The 25,022-nt window shown below is 39.4% G+C and overlaps 1 protein-coding gene across 3 annotated transcripts in view; it reads left to right on the top strand.

Annotated features, from left to right (window-relative positions):
- Positions 1-25,022, top strand: part of abcc8 (ATP-binding cassette, sub-family C (CFTR/MRP), member 8) — a 136,247-nt gene that overhangs the window by 15,010 nt on the left and 96,215 nt on the right. For all 3 annotated transcript variants that reach the window (XM_069898430.1, XM_069898411.1, XM_069898420.1), the window contains exons 3-5: positions 7,365-7,486; positions 15,756-15,922; positions 24,220-24,462. In XM_069898430.1, the coding sequence (XP_069754531.1) occupies positions 7,365-7,486; positions 15,756-15,922; positions 24,220-24,462 (532 nt within the window). The remainder of the gene's footprint in view (positions 1-7,364; positions 7,487-15,755; positions 15,923-24,219; positions 24,463-25,022) is intronic.

Raw genomic sequence — 25,022 nt, 5'->3', positions numbered from 1 at the left:
AGAAGCTCTTTTGAATAGGTAGCTTAGAGAGACTTCACCTGTTGGTGAAGTGCAGACCAATCCACCTGCACAGGGAGTTCATGGCCACGCTGATTGCTGCAGTTTATGTTCAGACTTCGGCTAATGAGGGTATTGCAATGAAGGAGCTTCTGCGTGCTATCTGTGAAGCCCAGACATCCCACTCTCATAGTGCCATTATTGAAGCTGGTGACTTCAACCATGGTAATCTGGAAGCAGTTCTACTATGGTTTCAATAGCACATCAACTTCGCCATCAGAGAAACGAACACCCTGGATCAGGTAGACACCAATGTCTTTTGAAAGTATTATTTATTTATTTTTTAGACTTTTATTTCCACATGCAGTCATATCATGTGAGCATGCAAACAAAATCACATAACTGATGTGTATAGCATATCAATCTATCTTATTCAAGTTCTGTTCATAAAAGAATCACAGATTTGGGCACCCAGTTAACCTTATTCTAACCAATATGCAGTCACCTATATATTTAACCATACACTTCTTCATATGCCCATTATGACACTTGAGAGCTTAAATTGGAGAGGGTCAGAGTAAATCACCGAGTCATCACTATATATGGACTTGCATACAATCACCGTCTCATCTGTATACATTACTCCAGTTACACTTAGAGTGCACCTGTCATACTCCTCCCCACCACTAAAATTACAGAGATGTTATATACTTAATCAATCTTAGTAACTGTAATATTACCGGTGACCATGATGTTGAAATCATCAGTCCTTAATTGGAGTTTAGCTGTTCTGCTTTCCATCAAATATACACTTTTTAATCTTTCTCTCCAATGTTGGACAGTTGGTTGTTTTACATTTCTCCATAATACTGCCATCATCTTCTTTGTGATCAACAGCAACACCTCAAATAAACATGCCTGTTTTTTGGTATCTATATCCTCTGGAGACATTTCCAATATAAAATATGCTGGCTTCAAAGTTAGGTCTATGCCCATGATTTGCTTAATATCTTTCCAATATTGATAAAGTTTTGGACAGTCCCAAAAAATAAGGGTATGATGGCCAATCTTCTCGCATTCTCCCCAGCATAAATCTGAGGTGCTACAGTATCTCGCCAACACATGAGGAGTCTTACCTATTCTCATTTTAATTTTCCATTCAAACTCCCTCCAGGTAGGGCTACTTGTTAACTTGTGACCATCAAGGCATATCTTTTCCCACATTTAATCTGTAATACAAATATTCATTTCTAATTCCCATTTCTGTTTTATTTACCTAATTTGTCCTGTTACATCTATATAAGTGAGCTATCAGGCTTTTCTTTAACAGTCCCTCCATAGTCAGCATAAAAATCTTTTCTAGTTGAAGGTTTTATGCATATCTGCTCCCAATCTGCATGTGTCTGTAAGGAGTCTCTTTGGAATCTTTAAAAAAAAATCCATCCCTGACAAACCAAATTGTTTCTGAAGACGTTCATATGATTTCAAGGTTTTCCCACAAAAAAGCTGATCCAGAATAGTTGGCCCGTTATCCACCTATGTTCTAAAGACATGATCTACTTTTCCAGGTAGGAATTCTGGGACAGCTACTATTTTTAATGCTCTAGATATCGAGTTAAACCATTTAGTTGTTTTCTAATAGCCAATCAAGTTTATTGTGAATTTAATCCATTCATGATCTATTTTTAATTTCTTCCAGTTTGCTTGGTTTAGGAATGGTCGCCCTTCCAGAGAAATACTGGGGCATGAATTTTGGTCTATACTCACCCAACCCACTTCTATATCATTTTGTTATCCATGTCATCAGGGACAGGGTCCTCAGCCGTGCTGCCCAGTAATAATATTTAATGTTGGGCAAATTAAGGCCTGCTTTTTGTTTTCACAATAACACAGTCTAAAGTCTTACTCTAGGGTTATTATTTTGCCATATGAATCTTGATATCAATTTGTCAAAGAGGAACTCCTATCAGCAAAGATTGAAATAAAAAAAAGCAATCTGGGCAAAATATTCATTCTGACAGTTTCAATTCTACCAATTAATGATAAGGGTAGAATCTCCTGTCTGAGCACATCTGCCTTTATTCTCCTTCAGTAACTTTCCATTATTGGCTTCTTACAGTATTAAGATGGGGGAGTAATAGTAACACCTAAGTATCTGAAGCCCTCTCAAGACCAATGAAACCTGACCTGGTTATCTAATTGTGATGGACACGTATTCGACAGCATCAATGCTTCTGATTTTTGAGTCATTCATTTTATAACCAAATAGTTCTTCATATTCTTTTAAAACTTGCATCATGTGAGGCACTGAAGGAATAGGGTCGGTCACATACAGCATGACATCATCCAGAAATAGGAATATCTTGTGTTCCACCCTTCTATCGTCTTTTCTCCTTTTATCTAACCCTCTTACCTCATAATTTCAGCAAGTGGCTCTTAGAAGAGCAAGGGACTCAAACTGTCTCCCTGCATAATGCCATGTTTTAACCTGAATAACAGAGAGCAACATCCATTCACCTGTGCTCTTTGGTCTCCATGGGTCCACTAACCCCAGCTCTCCTAACATGTTGTTCAATACTTTAGATCTTTTTGATTGTTTGTGTACTATCGGTGTTCTATCCAGCCTCCCATCCAGAACAACATTAAAGTCTCCACCAACAATGATCATACCTTTAGCATTATTTGCAATTATATTCACAACGTCTCCGAAGAAAGAGGAATCCTCTTCCATTGGAGCATAAATATTCAGTATCGATATATCTTTCCCACTTATTGTACCGATTACCATGACCCATCTCCCCAGTGTGCCTTGGATCACTTTTTTTCTGCAGGTAAGACAACACTCCTTTTGAATAAGATGGCCACCCCCCTCTCCTTTTCCCGTAGAAAACTAAATACCAGGTCCACCCACTCTTTCCTGAGTTTTTTTTTATGCTCAATGTCTAGCAAATGGTTTTCCTGCATCACTGCCACTCCACACCCAAGGTTTTTAAATTAGCTAAGATTATTTCTCCTCTTTATTGGGTAATTTAGTCCATGAACATTCTAGCTTACGATCTTTAAAGTAGTCATTTTCCAAAATTTTGTATTCTAAAATTAACTCTATGTGCTTTTATGTTTAGAGTTTTGGTTGGCCTGTATACGGCTGCGATACCTCGGACAAATTTTATAGGTTTGCGTTGCTGTAATATTGCTTCATGTATGAGGAAACATCGGCAAAACATGCTCATAAAAGAAAAGAAGTAAAAAAGAGAGAAAAGGGAACTTCCTACCTAACCAACCCAACTGGACACCCACAACAAATTGGTGTGCCAGCTCCTTGTACAGAGGAGAAGAGATGTGATGAGATCTCTCGTGGGTGAGCCCACTTTTTGTGTGGTTGTAACTAAATGAAGTTGCTCAAAATCCCTCTTTGGGAATCTTAACAGTTATAAAGTAAATATCAGATATAATCACCTGCTCAGAGAAAACCCTCTACAGTCCCTCCCTTAGATATTTTCCATTTGACCCTAATTTCTTTATTTATTTCAAACCTATCTTCTCCTGTTATGCCAAGGAAAACACAATCTTCTTCTAATGAAGTTGATGGTCCTCTCTGCCCCTTAGTTCCTCTGCTGACAACTGACCAGTGTTTCTGTAACTGTTCAGCTTATCTCTGGGATCTGTTCTGATGTGAATTCCTATCTTCTCCAGTGTGGACACTGCCTCAATCAGTGTTATAAAAGCCTGAACCCCAGAGTCTAGAAAAATCCTGATCTGTGCTGGGAATAGAACATACAGCACATTACAGGCTCTTCAGCCCTCAATGTTGTGCTGACCCATGTATTCCTTCCTAAAAAATGGAGTCTTGGCTTTGATGTTTTTCTCCCACTGTTGTTTAATCACCTCTTGTATCTCCTTGCACTTTCTCTGAATTTCTGGAGAGTAGTCTTGGTCAAAGTACCCTGTATCCCCCTCATATGTTACCTGCTGCTGTTTCCAAGCTGCTGCCACACGTTTTTTTTGTGTAATAGTCTAAAAGTCGGGCTGTGATAGATCATTGTGGGACTTGCTCCACTCTCGGTTTGTCTATGTGTCCTCTCTATACAGATATTTAATTGTCTATGTGCTCTCTCTATACAGATATTTAATTGTTCTATGTGCTCTCTCTATACAGATATTTAGGGCTTCTGGCAGTTCTAGTAATTTCTCAAAGAGTTCAGTCACATACTGGCTCATGTCATTTTTTTCTTTTCCCTCTGCAACTCCGTAAATCCGCAGCTTCTTACATCTTGTCCAATTTTCCAGGACTAAATATTTCTCTGCCATCTTATCCTCTCTGTGAAACAGGTACTTGATAACACCCCTCTTGTCACATTCCTCTGTCTTCTGTTGAGGTTACTCTGAACTCCATTCCCTTCAGTTTCCCCCTCCAGCTTTTCAATTTGAGCAGTTAAATCTTTCATATTATCCTCCACTCTTGCTATCCTTTGCTTAATATCCTCTGAGGCCACGTTGTGTTTTTTTTCTCAGTTTGCGGATCTCGGAGAGAATTAATGATTCTTTCTTATGTGAGGGATGGTGGGGTGCCTTCCCCCCCATCTGTTCTCATTCATCACACCCTCCCTTTCCTCCATGCTCATTAACCCTACGTCAGCTCATCACATTCAATTAATTATTAATACTTGAATTATTGCCTATGCCTCGGTATTTATTTTATATATGGCTAGTTTAAAGAGGGTTTCGCGACGAGCAAGTCGACTACACAGCTGCCGCTTCATGACGTCACCAGAAGTCACCAGCATCCCTTAGGCAGACAAGGCTGCCCCTCACCCACACCTTGGATACTTGGTCCTGCTGACCCCGGCATACAGACCGCTGGCAAAAACCAACAAACCCAGTTTGCAGGGAGATCAGGACTTGGCCGGGGAGGGGGAGAAGGGGGGAAATACAGAGGCATTGCAGGTCTGCTACAGACTGGAGCTGCTTCAGGGAGGCAGCCACCTACAATGGTCAGGTAAACCGAGGAGTACACGAGCTCAATGACTGGCTACATCAGAAAGTACACGGAGGATGACACCAAGATCAAATGATTCACAACTAGGGCTAACCAAAACAGAGGTCCTGGCACTTCTCAGAGCTGGTGATGATGCCTTCAGGGCAGGAGACAAGATGGCAGTAACATCAGCCAGGGCAGAAGTCTCCCATGCAATCCAGAAGGCAAAGCATGGGTGCATACAGAAAATCCATAGGCAGCTGTGTGAAACTGATGACACAAGGCACATGTGGCAAGGGGTCGAAACGATAACAGACTACAAGACAATTTGCAAATCTATGCACATTTCAACAAGAACAGGCTGGTGCTGAAGAAAGATCTATATTCCCCTAATGATTGTGTCACCAGCAAAACTGAGGCTGAGGTGAGGAGAACCCTATCTAAGGTTAACCTACACAAGGCAGTGGGACCAGACAACGTACCTGGTCGGGTACTGAAAGTCTGTGCAGATCAACTGATGGAGGTCCTTACAGACATCTTCAATGCATCACTGCAGTAGTCCATTAACCCCATGGATTTCAAGGCAGCCACCATCTTCCTGGTGCCAAAGAGAGTAACAGTGACTTCTGCCCTGTAGGACTGACCTCCACCATTATGAAACGGATAGAGTGTCTGGTGATGGAATGCATCAAAATGTACCTCCCAGAGACACTGGACCCATTTCAATCACCTACAGGTGAAACTGTTCCACTGATGTTGCTATAGCCTTGTCCCTCCACTGTGTCCTCACCCACCTGGAGAATGACATCTCATACACCAGGCTGCTGTCCATCAACTTCAGCTCAGCATTTAATATAATCATTCCCCAGAGGCTGGTGGAGAAGCTGTCCTCCCTGGGACTCATCATCCCTCTCTGTAACTGAATAGTGGGCTCCTTACAGAAAGCCCACAGTCTGCCCGGGTCAGTGCAGAATGTCAAGTATTACCCCACTGAGCACAGATGCACCTCAGGTCTGTGTGTTCAGCCCATTCCTGTTCTTGCCACCGACCCATGACTACAACACCAGATCCAGCTCCGACATAATCATCAAATTTGCAGATTACACAACAGTAGTTGGCCTCATCAGCAACAAATGAGACACACGAGCAAGGAAGTGGAAAACCTTGTGTTATGTTTTTGGAATAAAAACCTGAGTCTCAATGTAAATAAGACAAAGAAGATGTGGACTTCAGAAGGAACAGGGATGACCACCCTCCATTACACATCAATATCTGCAGTGGAGAGAGTGAAGAACACCAAGTTCCTTGGAGACCTCTTGACTAGTGACCTATTCTGGACACAGAACATCTCCTCACTTGTCAGGAAGGTGCACCAGGGACTGCAGTTCCTGAGAAGGCTTAGGTGGGCAAGGCTACTGACCACCGTCCTGTAAACTTTCTACAGGAGCTCAATCGAGAATATCTTGGCTGGCTGCATCACACTATGGTATGGTTGCTGCAGAGCAGTGGATCAGAGGTCAATCTGGCTTTGAACATAAGATCGGCAGAAATTATCACTGGGGTCTCCCTCCCCTCTATTGACACGATCTACTAGGATCGTTGTCTGAAGAGGGCTCATAAAATCGTCAAGGACCCTACACAGCATCTTCCAGCGACTCCCGCTGGGAAAAAGATATGATAGTATCAGATACAGAACCACCAGGATGAGATTTAGCTCCCTCCCATGGGCATTGAGACTGCTAAATTAGTGATGAACTGCTCATCCAAACCCTCTGAGACTCTTATTTATTTATTTTTATATATGTACTGTATATAAGTTGCTTATAAATATGTATATTTATATACATATACATATCTATGTATATATGTTTTTTTTACACTGAGGACCGAAGAATGCCGTTTTGTCCAGTTGTACTTAAACTTGAACTTGAATCTTCCTCAAATAATTAGGACTATCAACGGAGGAAATAAATCATTTGTTTAAAGGTACAGTATCTGTTGTCACAGGATTTAAACCACAATCGCAGAGATGAACCGTGGGTCCTTAAATTACACTTGTTTTTAAACCCGATATAGAATGATGAAGGAATGTTCAGATTTTAACTGTGGTTTGATTGTGGTGAATATTCATTCAAATGCAGAATTCTGTTTCCAAATACAAAGCACAATTTTCTGCTCATTGGTTCCAAACCTTGTCTCCTTGTAGTTTCTCTTGTTTTCCTGTGAGGTCACAAGTAGGAGAACTTTGGAAGACTTAAAAATATATGTGTGCGTAGCAATGTACTCAATAAATCCTTTATATTGAACTGATATGCTGGTTTCTTTTGTAAGCATTGCACTGAAATTTTGCCAAGTTCACCTTTTGGTAAATATTTTTATCTCTATTCCCTAGGTTTACAGAGACACGCCATTTGCATCTGTATATGCCAGCTGGAATGGGCTTCATGGCTGCGATTACCTCGATCATTTATTATCATAACATTGAAACATCGAATTTTCCCAAGCTATTATTGGGTAGGTTTTTCTTTATTAGGAGAAATACTGTGTGGCTAAGGCCTTATCAATTGGCAAAGAAATGCATGATACTGACTTTCACCTAAATATTCCATTTAAAAAATACATGGAGATAAATATGATGTTCTTACACGACGCTACAATAATGTGGTTAACTGAAAACCTGATCGACAAATATTAAAATGCTATAACCCTTTATTAATTTTCCATGCTGCAACATGATGCTGGGTGCCAGAACTGACCAGAGGAAGAGTGGTCATATTTATCTCACCTTTAGCATAATGAACAAAAATTTTAAAAAGCAGCACTTAAATGGTCATTTAATATCTTTCTGAAAGCTGTCCAGTTTTGCATTGAAATCATATGCACCATGCCATCTATCCCTCGTTAGTACACAATTTTCACAACTGGTCATTCAGGTTTAGGCATCTTTACAGTGTGCTGGCCTGATCATTTATACTAATATGTCTTAGAATATGTCATATTCTATGAATGAAAACAGTTTGAATATATACTCATGCTCATGCATTTATGCTGCGAGTTTTTTCCCCCCTCAGATAAATTATTTCCTCTTAATCCTATCTATCTATCCTATCTATAGCATCTTAGAATTCTATCCTCTGCAGTGGCTATTTACAACCCTTTTTGGGTTAGGGCCCCTAAGAAGTGGTGGATTAACTACCCTCCGGGCCGCTAGGCTAAACTTTAGTAAGGCGCTCCTGACCTTGGCCCCCTGCCCCATGATCCCCACCCTTTGTTGACCAGAATAAAGTGAAATTGTTCGATGCCCTCACATATTCTAAATTTATCCGCCGGGTATGTGCTAGCAAAACATCAGTTGGTGTTTGGTTGCAGAATCGGGCGTTTTGGTGCCCGGGGTTTAGAACAAGATATTTTGGTGCTGTACATTTTGGTGAAAAAAAAATGACTTTTGTGGCCCCTTGGACATTTTGGTGTCTATAGTTTGATGCCAGTTCTTGCATTTGGTGACGGACATGGCATGTAATTTATTATAAATTTCATTAATTATAGTAAATGTTAAGTATTGATTAAAATTGTTTCTTGGCACTAACAAGCTACAACAATTTATTAACTTATTATACTTGTTATGAAGCGAGGAGCGGCGCTTCAGGCTGACGTGCGAGACCTTGCATTCGGGACATCAGCTGTTGCTCTATCACATCAAACTGCTGACACAGCACTATGGGCGCTGGAGGCTTACCAGTGATGACTGATTCAAGGAGTCAATAGGACCGGGGGATGTGGGGGGGGACCGGGGAACGGGAGGAACCAGGTGGAGGGGACCGGGAGCAGAGGGTGATCAGGGATCATGTGGGTATCAGTCCCTGGCCCCAGGGCAACCTACCTCCACTACCCCGAAAGTGCTCGTCAACAGGTTCTCTCCCACCGTCCGCCACTTACTCACCACTGATCGCTGGTAATCCTCCAGCACCTGCAGTGCCATGTTGTTCTTTGCTATTGTAAAGCAACAGAATGGAAACAGGCTGTTTTAGAGTGGGCCATGAGATGATTGACACATATCCATTTTGTTTCTCCTGATATTTCTGTGCTATCCTTGGCTTCAAATTTTACCTGCATTTTGCTTAAATAATTCTATTGTATCTGGCATAGCAATTTCCTGTGAACAAAGGGCTCTGTGCTCCAATAACTAAATGCACATCCCAGCAGCTTCATCCTACTTTTTACTGACAATTTAAAGAAATCACTGACTTCTAGGCCAGAGGCCATATACTTTACATTCCCTTTTCTAAACCATCAAAACATTTTTTTTTCAAAATTTGGGACAATCCCCTCATTTTCAATATCCTAAATTTCTCCTTTTAACTATTTATTATTATGACAGCCATCTTTAATACAATGATGTTCATAGAAACACACACATTGAGATATGTTTTGTGACCAGACGTGTAGAAAGTTTGATTTCCCCCTTTGTAATAAATCAGTCAGTGCATATATATATATATATATATACATATAGAGATAGATAGATAGTAGAATATCTCCAATCCTCTCCTCCTCTGTCAGTGTTGTGGTAAAAAGAGCACAGTTTATCTGATAATTGAGGCAGGATCATGAAATTGAAGTCGACTCTGGGGACATTTGAAGTAACTAGATATTCATAATAATTGTTGAATAGTGCACATATTCAGATGACAAATTAAATGAAGTTGCCGTCTGATTGAATGTATATTTCCAAGGATAATTGCTGAACTAACACAATTCTTAAGCAGAAAACCAAGGTGTTGGGATAAATAATCTTAACCATAGTTTCTGTGTTCATCTGGCAGGTTCCCAGATCAATAACATTACCACTTATTGTTCTGAAGTGAATCCAGGATATCTTTTTGATTTATTTCTGGTCTACTGATCACCCACTTAATTTACTAGATGTGATCCCAAGATACTTGTATGTGTGGAATGCAATTCATTTGAATTAAAAACATTTCTACATTCCTCACACTGCTGAGACTTGCTTCTCTATTTAGAAATCCATTTTGTTTATTCTCCATGGAATGTGGGCATTGTTGGGATGAAAATATATACCCTATGAGAAGGTGGTGAATTGACTCTTTGACTCTTTACAATCTGTGCATGTGTCATAAAATTGGAATGTCTGCTGCTTTGACCCAGCAGGTAAATGTCATATTTTACATGATAAAAGACCTGGTTTTAGTTCTAATTTCCCTTTGCAATTTATAATCATGTTTTCTCATCTTTCCCCCAGAATATTGTTTCCTATAGTATGTTCTAGATGATATCGTTCCAATTTGTTTGAAAGTAAAATTATCCAGTTCCTCGTATCAATGCCAAATGTATTAGAAATCTGCTTATTGGCTTTTTGCTTTCATTGAGTTTATCTGACATTTCAGGCACACTGCTGGACAAAAGCACTGTGATTACATATTCTCTGTCTTGTATTTTACCTTTTGATTGGATAATTGACTGTTCTGCTTATTAATCCATCTCTTAGTGGCCAACCTTTTTAATTCTGCACCCCTCCTATGCACTGATATGTCTGTCCATGGCCTCATCTATGGCCAAACCAAATTGGAGGAGCGGCACCTAATATTCCGTTTGGGCACACTCCAACCAGATGGCATTACCATTGACTTCTCCAATTTCTGCTTGTCACTCTCCATTCTCCTTCTCTTCGCCATCCCTCTGTCTTCTTTCCTCCACATCCCTACCCCCTTCCTTCTCCATTCAAAGAGCCATTCCTGCACCCCATCCCCCTTTACCAGGTTTGTGGAGTGCCCTCTCTCGCTGAACCACCTATTACCTCATGCCCAGAACTGAACTCCTCTCCCTGCCCCCCTCATCATTTTGTTCAGGCAACTGTCTTCATTTTCCTCATATCTTGATGAAGGGCTCAAGCTCAAAATGTTGCTTATCTTTGCTATTATAAAGTATACTGTTTGACGTGCTGAGTTTCTGCAGCACTTTTAATCCCAAAGTTTATAGTGTACACCATAATCACAGAATATACATTTTATTAAGGAAACAATTGAAACTTTCCCATAACTTTATAATCCATCAATGTGCAGCCTGAAGGTCGTGTGGATCCATAACATTCTCATGTAGTGAATCAGACAATTGCATTCACGTTGCTTTGAATTGTTTTTAACTGATTATTTTTTAATTTTTTTAAATATTGTTTAAAATTGAGAACAAATGTGTTGAACAGGTTTATGGAGCCTTAATTGAAAAATAAATCTGCATATTATGTGATTTGCTCTAGCTATCTAGATTATTTCACTGAGATGAATGTACAAGGACATTTTTGGGGAAACCGACTGCTATTTATTGTTGAGTTGTATACGAACATTAAGATGATATATTCTGGCACTTCTGTGGTTAGTAATAGTTCGCCAAGACCCACCAATGACCACTTGGGGGAGAATGGGTTTCCTTGAGGGCTCCATTTTCCTCCCTCCGTTCAAAGCATATGTAGGCTAATTTGGGTGAAACTGGGGAGCACAGGTTTAAATGGCTGGATTCAGTTTCTACCGTTCTGTAAATAAAATTTAAATTAAAAAAATTACATGAAGCAAAGACCAAATAAAATAAAGAGACTACCTAAGGCCTGAGATTGGTGCCTTGTTTTAGTAATATTTAAAGATTAAATTAAAAGAAGAGGGATGTTAGTTTTCCCTGATCTGTAGGGAATTGGGTAATGGAGAATCTGAAAGAGAAAAAAGAAATTGCTCCACCTTTCTCACCAATCCACATATTTAATGAAGGCAGCCAGAATTCGGTGTCTTGCATAAGATGGGGTCTGTTCTTTAATTTCCTAATTGCTCTAACTCACCAAGTAAAGCCCTCACATCACTGAAGTTACATTTTGCAAATCAGTCTGGGAATAGGATAACTATTTTTCATAACCCCCCATTGGGTAAGTCCACACCTCTAATATCCAAGTGACACAATCATGTGACTGGGCACCATCTATCGCTCTCTCTCTCGCCAAACCAGCTGGCAGCTCTGCCCTTATTCCAGTGGGCGGTGTCTTGGATGGCTAATTTCATTGCCCATTCTGCTTCCCAGCAGAATTCAAATGTAGCAAATGGTTAACATTGCAAAGCCTCTGATTACTTTTTGGGATTGCTGTCCATTGTTGTCAGGAGTCCAATAAAATACAAATAGTGTCTTCTAAAACTAAAAATAAATAATCAGATGAGCAAAGGAGGCTGAAACTAGTCTTTAAGTATTGACCATGTGATATATAAGATGTAGTTACAAAAGTTTGTTCTCTAGAATTCGCCATACTGTTCCAGTACAGAAAAAAAATTATGGCATTTATGGAACAAGATGGAAAATTTCCCAACTGCAGCCAGTTCAGATTTTAAAAAAAAAAGCAAGATCAATTAGCAAACTAGGTACTAGTCAAGCAGCCCTCTTTGAAAAAATCAGTAAAGGGATGGAAGGTGCTATTCACAGTACTCTTGAACAGTAATTACTTACTGAACAATAACCCACTTACTGACCAGGGCAATTCAACTCCAAGTCTCATCACATATGATTGCACAATGTACCATTCCTTTCACAACACCTCCAGTAGGGAAATAATCCATGTCTGAATGCAGGAAAGCCAGCAAAACATTTAGACAAGGGCTGAAAATGGCAAATGACAGGCATGCCACCCAAATGCCAGGCAGATTTTCTCCAACAGGAGTGTGTTCTTGACAATTAATTGCTTTACCAATGCAAAATCATCTTTTCTCCAGATAAACATACTGTTTGAAATTTCAATTTTCTGGAATGGGAATCCTGCAATGCCGCTCATTTCCTATCTCCCAATGTCTGCATTATCGTCGATATAAATGATGAATGCAATGGAATACTTATCAGGACGAGAATGCCTCCAACATTTTAAAAAACTCATTATACAGGATGACACCTCATCCACCAGTTTAAACATTCATTCCCTTCAACACTGGTGTAACAAGGCAACAGTGTGTACCATCCAGAAAATCTACTGCAGTTATTGACCAAGATTACTCCAGCCCTGCCTCTCGAATCTGAATATGAACCACCAGAGAAGGTGGGGGTTGTTAGCCAGACAGAACTCCTCCACCTGTAACTTCCTCTCCTAGACGCATGCCACATTGATTTGGAAATATATTGGTGTTCTGTTAAAGTTGTTGGTTATAAAACCTGGAACTCTTTATACAGCAATACTGAGGGAGTACCATCAGCTGAAGGGCCACAACATCCATTACAGTAATTCTTCACCATCTTCTTGAAGGATTCAAGGATAGAAAATACATTTTGGTCTTGCTGCCGATGCCCGCAGCGTATACAGTAGAAGTCCGAAAATCTGGATTGCTCAGGGATTGGGCCAGTCAGTATTTTCTTGATTCTCAGGCAATACCTTTAAAATTCAAATTTAAGGAGGAATAAAGAAGAACAGATCAATTTTAATCATTTATTCATTAGCAAATACAGCATACTTCATTTATCAAAATGAGCAGTTTTAAGTAAAAAATAAAGTCAGTGCTTGACAAAAATGTAATCATAATTTTTGTCACTACCAAAAGAGTGCCTAATGCTTGAAATTATTAGAACAGTATTGCTCACATCACATTCTAGTTTCTTAATTATTTCAAGTTTATCATTCAATTTCAATGTGTTGTTTCTCTTCACACCATGAAGTTTATCTACTTTAGGATCTATTATTATTGATTTGTAAATATATATGCTATATATGGTAAATGGCAAGAATAGGGCAGAAAATTTTAGCGTTGTCACAGTTTGATTGCTCATTAAAAGATGGCGACCATGTGGTTTCTTGTGACGACTGTGCAACTGTGGCACTTAAGCATGCACGCACGCACACTAAAACCCGCTAATGTTAAAAAGTTTGGGAGTCCGGAATCTCAGGTGGTCTGGATTTCTGGCATCTGGATTTTTGGGCTTCCACTGCAGTGCAAAATTTATACCTAGAAGTTATGTAGAAATTAGTACCTACTATGGCTAGAGCCTGATATTCTCATAGAAATTTCAGTAGCCATTATTAATGAATGCTTGTTTTATTCATGTGTTAAATAGCAATATATTTGGAAGTACAGAACTTATCGCATGATGCAGATTTACTTCTGGGTGATGCTAAAGTGAAAAATTTTGCATATCTTGTTGAGCTTGCAAATTCTTGTAAAATTATTACATTTTTAGAAAGAAAATGTATTTTCCATATGCAGAGCATTCCTAACAGACATTTAAAATCGCATTGCAGCAAAGCAAACAAGGCTTCAGTAGCCAATGGGGGATCTGGGGGAAATCACCTTTGGATGCCAGGATGTAAGGGACAACTGTTTGGATGTAAGGGTTATACTTGGAGCTGAACATTCAACAATGTCATTAAAATTAAGTTTATGAGATGAGGGCACCCAATGGATGATTTTTTTTTTCGATTAAAATTTATCATCAGTGACCTAGAATCAAATCCTTTGTCATACAAAACAGAGCTGCAATGCACTGTACTTTGTCTAGAATTAATATTGGATTCAATTTTTCAATAATATTTGCATCGCTTATAATTGATCAGTAAAAATAGAAACAAGAATGATGAAGAAAGTATATGTGATATCCATTTACAAACTTAAAGTAACGGGATACATTTGATATACTTCCTAATTATAGTTGTTTAAGATTGAGGAGGATACAGCTAAATAAGAAAGTTGTCATTGCTATATTAGTCCTAATTATATGGGAAAATATCCATGGGTCAGGATAATTAACCAAGAATTTGGAAAGACATCTCTGAATCTGTATTGCAGCTCCATTGGACATCTGGCATGGAGGTTAATCACATTTGGGAAAAGGTAAGTCAGCGTCCATTCAGTTTTCCATTCCAGATTTTCCAAAGATGGAGTGACAGAAGACTTCAATCAACACGTTAGAAGGAAACTTCCATTACAAACCAAAGATTTATATGAATTTTGTTCAATACTTTTTGAATAAATTGTGGTCATATTCCTCAGAGATAACAGGAAGAAAGGGAAAATTTTCTTTGGTCACATGTATTACCTGCAATTGCCTCAGGGTAACTCATTTTTATCAACATAATTCACAAAAATATATACATGAAATGCAACACATTTACTTTCAGTGTGTCATCAAACTAACACATTTATTCTTGTGTAAACATTCTGTTTACAATGCATGTTTCATCTTTAATCAATATACTGACAATATACTTTCAGGCTGAATTACAACGTACTTATCAATTCAGTAAAGCTTAATTTTTTTCCATTGTGTTGGAACTGGACATATGAAAGTGAATATAACTGATGACTGTAACAATGGTTGGTACTCCTTTTTTGTACTAATAAATATGATGACGGGATTTGAAAGGGTAAATAAAGAACAGTTCTTAAAGAAAAGGTTATAGACAGAATCAACATCATGGGGGCTGGAGGGATGGATTATAAATCTAAGTGCACAGGCAAAAGAAAAAAAATAGAGGAATATAGCAAATGGCCATCCTCTATTTCTATATTTTCACTTCATACCAATTTAAAGAATTGTGGAATATAAGGTTAACAACTTAAGTATCAATAAGGAAGCCCTATTAGATTCTTGATGTACGTCACTGAAGGGTGACAGAATCTAGTTTATACTGGTCATGAATTTCATTAATGAGTTTATGCCATTGGTTATCACTGAGGAATTGCAATTTCAATTATGTTTCCAATTTTTTATTGTAACATTACAATTGGTAACAGGAGCATGTGTGTTTGTTTTGCAGCTTTGCTGGTCTACTGGATGTTAGCGTTCATTACAAAAACTATAAAATTTGCGAAGTTTTGTGAGCATGGGATTGGGCTGAGCCAACTCCGATTCTGTATTGCAGCGCTATTAGCCATTTTATATGGTTTGCTGTTGGCAGTAGAAATGAATGTCATCAGAGTGCGGGTAAGTCAGGGATCTTTCTTTTCCTTTGTCCAGTTTCCTAAGGTGACAACAAGCTTTCATGATCTTACTAAAATGGATAAACTGCATAGCCATCCTAATACAGAATGAGATTCCAGAGGACTCACAAGTCCTCCTTCATCATTGGTTTATGAGTAAATTCACTTAACTTCACTCCTGAAGAGCCTGGTTATGATTGTAAGATTTCATTCTCTTGCCCTAAATATTCCCACCAGACAGACAGATAGAAATATTTTATTTTCTGTTTTTTTTACAAGGCTGAGGCACATAGGCAACTCCAGCACAATGAGCACATTCTTTAAGCAAAAATTCACCACTGATTCATCTGGCAAGTTCTCTGAATTCCTCTATCTTTCTTATCTATTGATCTATCGATCTATCGATCGATTGACTGGAGATAGTGAAAACTTTATTTTGCATGCAATCCAGGCAAGTCAACCCATACTTAAGTACAGCATGTAGTGCACAAATAAAACATTGAAAAGTTCAGGTTAAAACAGTGCAAGGGCATAAAAGGGTGGGGTTTGTAAAATCATTAGTTCATCAATAGTCCGTTTGAGAGTCTGATAACAGCAAGAAAGAAACTGTCCTTGAGTCTGGTTTTCAAATTTGTGTCTCTTCTTCCTGGAGGAGTGGGGAGAAGAGAATGTGACTGGGGTGGGATGGGTCTAATATCAGAATCCCTTCAAAAATCCACCTTTGAATTTTCCATATTTGTTTCATCCAATATTGTATTCGATAGTCTACAGTTCTCTGATTCAGAAGAGTTGTAGGGATCCAATCATGCTTCCAATGTATGCCATGGAGAAGTATTTTTATAATTATCTTGCTCTTTATAAAATTAGAATGTAGATTGACATGAGTCTTCTCTGCCAAATAATTCATTGCTTTAAAAATAAAGTCCAGCTACTTCAAATTGACACCATACTTCAACAGCTGGCTCATTCTGGTGGAAGTCATTATTGGTAACATCATTTTTCTGACACGCAATGTGAATATAATTTCCAGTGCAGCCAACTTAAAAGCCATGCTGATACAAAAGAAGTTTGCAAGTTTATTAAATGCATTTGAGGTGCAGGAACTGCCACAATCTCAATGCTAATGCAGGCTCAAAGGACTTTATAATCTATTATTGCTCCTTGATACTCGATCTCTTGTAGATGCCTTTAATGGAGTGAAGACCAATGCCCATGATGGTGCTGGCTGTTCAAAACTGTGTATCCTTTTTCTGTCATTTGCATTGGCAAAGACAGACAGTGATGCAAGCAGTCAAAATACTCTCTACAGTATACCTATAGAAATGTGCTTGAGTCTTTGGCGAAAAACCAAATCTCCTCAAACTCTAAATGAAATATAGTTGCTGGCGAGCCTTATTCATGATTGTATCAACATGAAGGTCCCTGGATAGAGTTTCAGAGATGTTTATACCCAGGAACTTGAAGTTCTTTACCCTCTCCACTGCTGACCCTTCGATGATGATGGGTTTGTGTTCTCCTCATTTCCCTTTCCTGAAGTCCACAATCAGTTTCTTAGTTTTCCCAATTATGAGTGCAAGGATTTTTTGTGATACCATTCAACTAGCTGATCCAGCTCACTCCTGTTTGCTTCCACATTGTCATTATGCTAACTGTAGTGTCATCGGCAGATTTGAAGGTGGCATTTGAATTGTGCCTCGTCACACTGTCATGGGTGTAAAGAGGATAGAACAATGGGCTCAACACGTATCCTTGAGGTGCGCCACTGTAGATTATCAGTGAAGAGGAGATGTTGTTATCCATCTGCACTAACTGCAGTTTTCTGACGAGGAAGTTGAAGTGCCAGTTGATGAAGTAGACAAAGACGATGTGGTCAAACAATAATCATGGCTTTTATTAGCAGAAACTCATGGTACGATAATGAAAGACAATAGGTGCATATACAGTTATACTCAAGGGGAGTGTCCTTAACAGTAGAGATAATGCACAGCCAATGTTAGTACAGCAAGGCTCGCCAGAGGGGAGACAGGCAGCTTGGCAGACATTCACCACAGAAGTCAAGGATCAGGTTGCAGAAGGGGCTGCAGAGGCCCAGGTTTTGAAGCTTGCTGACCAGTCCTGATGAGATGATGGTGATGAAATCTGAGCAGTAATCACTTAAAATTAGTGTTGCTGTTGTCTAGATGATCCAGGGCTGAGTGACCAGTCAATGATAATGCATCTACTGTGGAACAATTGTGGCGGTAGGTGAATTATTGTGGGTCTTGGTCTTTACATGAAAACAAAGAACTGTAAACAAATAACAAATGTAAACAAACTGACTGTGCAATACAGAGAGAACAAAAAGAAAATCAATAAAGTGCACAATTAAGAGTCTATAAATGAGTCTTTGATTGAGTTTGTTGTTGAGGATTCTGATGGTGGAGAGGTAGCAGCTGTTCCTGAACCTGGTGGTGCGAGACTTGTGGCCCCTAGACCTCGTTCCGGACGGCAGCAGCAAGAACGGAGCGTGTGCTGGGATGGTGAGGGTCTTTGATGAGGTACAAGTTAATTCTGGCCATGACCATCCTTTCAAAGCATTTCATTGCAGTAGATCTGAGAGCTACTGGCCAATAGTCATTGAGGCAGCTCACTCTACTCCTCTTGGGCACTGGGATGATTGATACCCTTTTGAAACAGGTGAAAATGTCCGACTGCAGCCATGAGAGATTGAAAATGTCCATTAACACTCCAGCTAGTTGGTTGGTACAGATTTTCAGTACCCTGCCAGGTATGCCATCAGGGCCTGACACCTTGTGAGGGTTAAAAGATGTTTTGATGCCAGCCTCAGAGGCAGATATCACATGGTCACCAGCTTCTGCAGGGATTATCATTGAATTTTCCTTTTCAAAGCGAGCATAAAAAATGTTCAGCTCATCAGGAAGTGAAACATCGCAGCCAATTATAATGATAGGCTTCGCCTTGTAGGATGTAATGGCCTGTAATCCTTGCCATGTATATGATTCTGTTTCTCGCTTCACTTGTAATTGTCTCTTTGCTGTTAAGATAGCCTTCCATAGTTCATGCCTGGACTTCATGAAGAGATCAACAGTCTTAAATGCTAATGACTTAGCACTCAGCAGGCTGTGATAGTTTTGGATAGTTTCAGCTATGAGCCACAGAGAATGGATTAAATCTCCTCCTCCTAACTGTAAATCTATGCTGTTCGAGGCCACAGTTGTGTAGCACAGAGGAGACCTTTTGTCTCAGTTCGTCCATGCCAACCAACCTTCATTTGCCAGCATTTGGCCCACATCCTTCTAAACCTTTCTTATCCATATATCTGTCCAAATGCTTTTTAAATGTTATAATTGCACACACTTCCATAGGTTGCTCATTCCAGGTACAGACCACCCTCTGAGTGAAAAGACTGCTCCTAATATCCCTCTTAAATCTTTCCTCCTCACCATAAATCTATACCATTTAGTTAGTCTACTCTGGGGAATAAGGCTGTGAGCATCATTCTGTTAATGCCCTGCAAACCTTTTATAAATCTCTAAAGGGTCACGTTCTCAGCTCCCATGCTCTGGTGAATCTTATTCAATCTCCCTCTACAACTCATGCCCTCCACTCTTGGCAACATCCTGATAAATTTTCTCTGCACCCTTTCCAATGTATTAATATCATTCCTGTAGCTGGGCAATCAGAACTGCACACAGTGCTCCCAATGTAAGGTCTCAGCTGTATCACGAAGAGCTAATTTTCATACTCAACACCTTGCTCATTGAAGGCGAGTGTGCCAAATGCCTTCTTCGCCGCTGTGAACCTGAGTCGCCACTTTTATGGAATCATGCACCTGTACTCAGTTCTACGACATTCTCTGGCACCAATCCGTTGTTCTCAATCTGGATGTGAGCCTTCATGTTATAGCACGGCATCTGTTGCTTATATAGCCCCCTGCTCTACTCATTTTACACCTACAACTGTGTGGTTCAGAACAACAATTGCACCATCTACAAATTTGCCAACAATACCACGGTAGTGGGTTGCATAAATGAAAGGAATGAGCCTTTAAACTGTATGGAGATTGAAAACTTGGCTGAACGGTGCATCAACAACAACCTTGCACTCAACATCACATAAAACGAAGGAGCTGATTGTGGACTTCAGGAAAGGAAAGCCAGAGGTATGCAATCCAGTGATCATTGGGGGAATCAGTGATAGGAGAGGGTCAGCAAATTTAAGTTCTTGGGAGTCACTATCTTGGAGGATCTTTCCTGGACCCAACACACTAATGACATCATGAAGAAAGTATGTCAGTGCTTCTACTTTCTCAGGAGTTAACAGAGGTTTGGTATGATATCAGAAACCCTGGCAAATTTCTACAGAGGTGTGGTGGAAAGTGTGCTGACAGGCTGAATCGCTATCTGGTATGGAGACACCAATACCCCTGAATGTAAAGCCCTCAAAAAAGGTAGTGGACACAGCACAGGACATCACAGGCAAAATCCTCTCCACTATTGAGTACATCTACAGGGAATGCTGCCACCGGAGGGCAGCACCAATCATCAAAGACCCTCACCATCCAGCACACGCTCTGTTCTTGCTGCTGCCGTCCGGAACGAGGTATAGGTGCCACAAGTCTCGCGCCACCAGGTTCAGGAACAGCTGCTACCTCTCCACCATCAGAATCATCAACAACAAACTCAATCAAAGACTCGTTTATAGACTCTTAATTGTGCACTTTATTGATTTTCTTTTTGTTCTCTCTGTATTGCACAGTCAGTTTGTTTACATTTGTTATTTGTTTACAGTTCTTTGTTTTCATGTTTTACACTGTGTACAGTTTATTTGTTGCACTACCAATTAGTGGTAATTCTGCCACACCTGCAGGAACAAGGAATTTCAGGGTTGGATGTGATGTCATGTATGTACTGCAACAATAAATCTGAAATCTGTGTGTGGCTTTTAAAGCAGAATAATAAATCGTGCTATCCACAGGGAGCCCTTGTTGTCCTGCTACAGTTTGCATTGCTGCCTTAATTACTGCTGATGCAATGAACTGCTACTGAATAATGGTGCGATGAATATGTCCAGGATACTGAGATAGTAGCGACCTTTTAAGTTGGTAGGAAGAATAAGGAACCACAACTCCTTGGAGGAATGAGTGAGAGATAATTGGGGAAAGGTGGTCATCCAATCAAAATGATCCTGGAGTACAGATAAGAAATGACTAAAAGTAGTGATCTGGGTTATTAATGCCATTTCAAATAATCAAACAAAACACTGGATTCCATTTCAGAGAGTTGGAAGAAAAAAAAGAGTACTCTGATGGGTTTTGATCAACATTTTTTTAAAAGATTGGAGAAATATTGAAGAAGCTTAAAAAAAATTCCCAAGAATATTTCTGGAAATGAAAATGGGATTCTGGCAGACTTTAATGAGGTATATTTTGTTATGAGCCCAGAGGACCCCAAAACCCATCCGCAATAAATATTCACTAAGATAAATGGTTACTTAAACAAAAGTTGCTTTTAATTATCTTTAAATATGAAAACAGGATCAAATTTTAAAATATCACTATTTAATAATCTAACTTAACCCTCTTCTAATTCTAAGTTCACGTGCATGCAGTGTGTGTGTGTGTGTGTGTGTGTGTGTGTGTGTGTGTGTGTGTGTGTGTGTGTGTGTGTGTGTGTGTGTGTGTAAATTCAGAAAAAGTTATTTAATTCACCAGCAAATCTCACTTCTCCACTCCTCCAAGTTCATTGGTTGAAGGCAATTCTTATTCTGTGCACAGAATTTAACATTTATGAAGTTCACCAGGCTTTGGTGCTTGAAATGGTTACCGCTCAGGAAGGTTCTTGTCGATTTTCAGAGAGAGATTTGTTGTTCCTGGACACAAACTGATCCCTTTTAATCAGCCACGTCAGTGTCTTGCCAAAGAAACTTGCCCCATCAGAGTTTTCCAGATGATAGCCTCTTTCTTTCAGGTTATTACAGAGTTCCTTTTTGTTTCTCTTATTTCAAGTGAAACATCAGGCAGCCAGTCTTTTCCTCTTGTATAAACCACAAGGGTTTTGACCAGGCTGAACTAAGCATTCACAACCCATCTTCAAAATGAGTTTTTTTCCACAAGCTTGCCAGCTTCTCCTGTTCCAGTCCCAGCTGTTCCTGCTGACTGTAAAACTGCAGAACTGATTTTCTTTCTTTCTATCTCTCTCTCTCTCTCTCCCTCTCGCTCTCTCTCTCTCCCTCTCTCTCTCTCTCTCTATCTCACTCGCTCTCCCCTTCCAAAAACCACATGACCCTCTTAGAACAGTAAACAGCACTTTCAGACAGCCTGCGGCTCTGAACCTAATCCTCTGAGTTCTTTCATCTGTTGCTTTTCAAAACAACAATTGATTAGTGAAGTCTCTTGGCACTCTCCAAAGCTTTTGCAAAGGCTCTTGGAGCCAGCCAGTCTAGCTTGAGCAGAGCTCCAGTATTTTAAATGAGATCTGTTTTAAAATGTTTGTATGTGACCTACATTAAAAAAAAACCTGCCCTAATTTATCTCCCAAAAGCATATCTATAATCTGTCACAATTTTGAGATTATTCAGAATGAACCCAAGAACATCACAGCACAGAATTCAGGCCCTTTGGCCCTTCTAGTCTGTGCTGAACTATTATTCTGGCTAGTCCCACTGATCTGCATTCATTCCATAATCCCTCCATACCCATCCCAACCAATCCATGCACATATCCAAATTTTTCTTAATGGTTAAAATTGAGCCCACATTCACCACTTCATCTGGCAGCATGTTCCATACTCCCATCACTCACTGTGTGAAGAAATTCATAATAATTTTCTCTTCATGTTCTCTCTAAACATCTCCCCTTTCACCCTTAACAATGCCCTTAAGTTTGTGTCTCACCTCACCTATTATAAAAAAATTATAGTGAAGGGATGAAGTGGAGTAAATTGCATGAATGTGGCATGATAATAAGTTCAGTACCAATGAGAGATTTTTTTTGGTAGTTATTCCATTTATTAAGAAATTAATGGCATTAATAAAACATAATCTCATAAATATAGTATGAATTATGAGAAATCTCAAAAGTGTCTCAATAATTGATGTCAGTAGTCAGATGCCTTGAAGAAAATTTGGATAAACACAAGGAGAATGGAAATAAGGGATAAAATAAAGAATATTGGTAAGAGACTTGAGTGAAATACACACAGGCATGTACTTATTTTGTCAGACGACCTTTTTCTCTACTGTTATTATGATTCAATATTTGATATTCAGAGCCATTGCATGAGATGAAAATATTATTTATCATGTGCCTTAAGCATCTGGATATACCACAGATGAGAGAGAATTTATTTATGTAGTAGGGTGGCACAGCTTTTAAATGCTGCTTTCCAGCTGCAGTGACCCAGGTTCAATCCTGACCTTGAATACCATTCTTGTGGAATTTGCATGTTCTGCTTTCCTTGGGTGCTCTGATTTCCTCCCTGTCCTCAAAATATGCCAATGGCCTTTATAAATGCCCCCCCCTCCCCCACCACAACCCCGCCACCACCACCACCACCACCCAGTGGAGTTGAGTGGTTAAAAGAATTAAAGAGAAGCTCGCGATAAATGAGTAAGAATGAATAAGTTACAGAAGTTTAATTAGGAGGATGTGATGAAACTAGTCGGATTTCTCTGCTGAGAAATAGAATCCACTTTAGGCTAAGTTCATAATATGAAAGATGCATTTTTCAAATTTCTTCCTTGCCATGAGTTGGCTCAGGCTTGACTTTCATTTTGACATGAAATAAACTTGTTACTCCATGCAAATAATTTAGTGTTGAAATGTTATACTTGTCTTTAAATAGGAGAATAATATTTATCAATCAAGAGTTATTCACTATGCCTTTTTTTAAAACCTGAAAGGGCTGAAAAGATTTTTTTATATCTATTGATGGCTGCTATCTAGTAACTCTCAGTGGAAGATGAGTGTATGTTTGGTGCTCATAAGAGTTAGCATTGGATATAATGCAGCTCCATAATCGCGAGATTTACCGCCTGAATTCACGTGAATAGAGTGGTCAACTCGGAGAAATACTGGAATGTTATAAAAAAGCGGGGAACTTTATCCCAGTTGCATTTTCCACCTTCAGGAAAGAGAGTACCTTTCAGAAGAAGTTGCCTACATGTCTGTTTTGTTTTACATTCGCAGAGATAGGATAAATGATTCTTAATATTCAATAAGGCGAATACACAGTATATTATAAACTTTCAACTTAATTGCTGTTTCAATCACTAATTCAGTTGTTACTTTTCCTGCTGCAGCGATACATTTTCTACAAACACTCAAGAGAAGTGAAACCTCCAGAAGACCTGCAGGATTTAGGCGTTAGATTCTTGCAACCCTTCGTGAACCTCCTGTCCAAAGGCACCTACTGGTGGATGAACACTTTCATAACAACAGCACATAAAAAACCAATTGACCTTAAGGCCATTGGCAAGCTTCCCTTTGCCATGAGGGCAATGACCAATTATATGCACCTGAAGGATGCGTATGAAGCACAAAAGGTGATGCTCTCAAGTATTTGGAATTGTATAGATTTATTTTCCATGTTTTTAATAGATTCACATTTTGTTGACCGAGCAGTAAAACAAAGGATCGGATGATGTTCATCAGCTGAGCTATAAGTATAGACGTGGTTAAATACTTTCATCCATGATAAGGATGAAGGAGCAATACTTTCTTGCTTTCTCACTAGGGAGCAGAAAACCAAGTTCCCTACTTCTCAACATATACGAGTTGTATATGGTGCAAGGCATCAGGGAAGGAACAGCTGTGACTTGGCTATAGAATCCCACAATGGTTAAGTACGTTTCTGATACCAAGTTAATGCCAGAGCAAGTGGGCGTGTACTAAAAAATTACTGCATCCTCAGGACACCTCCTCAATGTGCAATTGTCCTCAGTTTTTAAAAAAAAGTGTGAAAGCTTTGAGTAAAAAAAAGTAATAGCATGTCAGTGAGGCCATTTTAGTTGAAAATAATGTTCAGAATCAATTTAATCAAGACACCAGATGGAACATTTTGGCAGAACTGCATACTTAAAATTATAGATGGCTCACATCTGCA

Source organism: Narcine bancroftii, chromosome 1, assembly GCF_036971445.1.
Source record: "Narcine bancroftii isolate sNarBan1 chromosome 1, sNarBan1.hap1, whole genome shotgun sequence".
NCBI lineage: Eukaryota > Metazoa > Chordata > Chondrichthyes > Torpediniformes > Narcinidae > Narcine > Narcine bancroftii.
The sequence above is the reverse complement of the archived record's forward strand: the minus strand, read 5'-3'. Positions and strand labels throughout refer to the sequence as shown.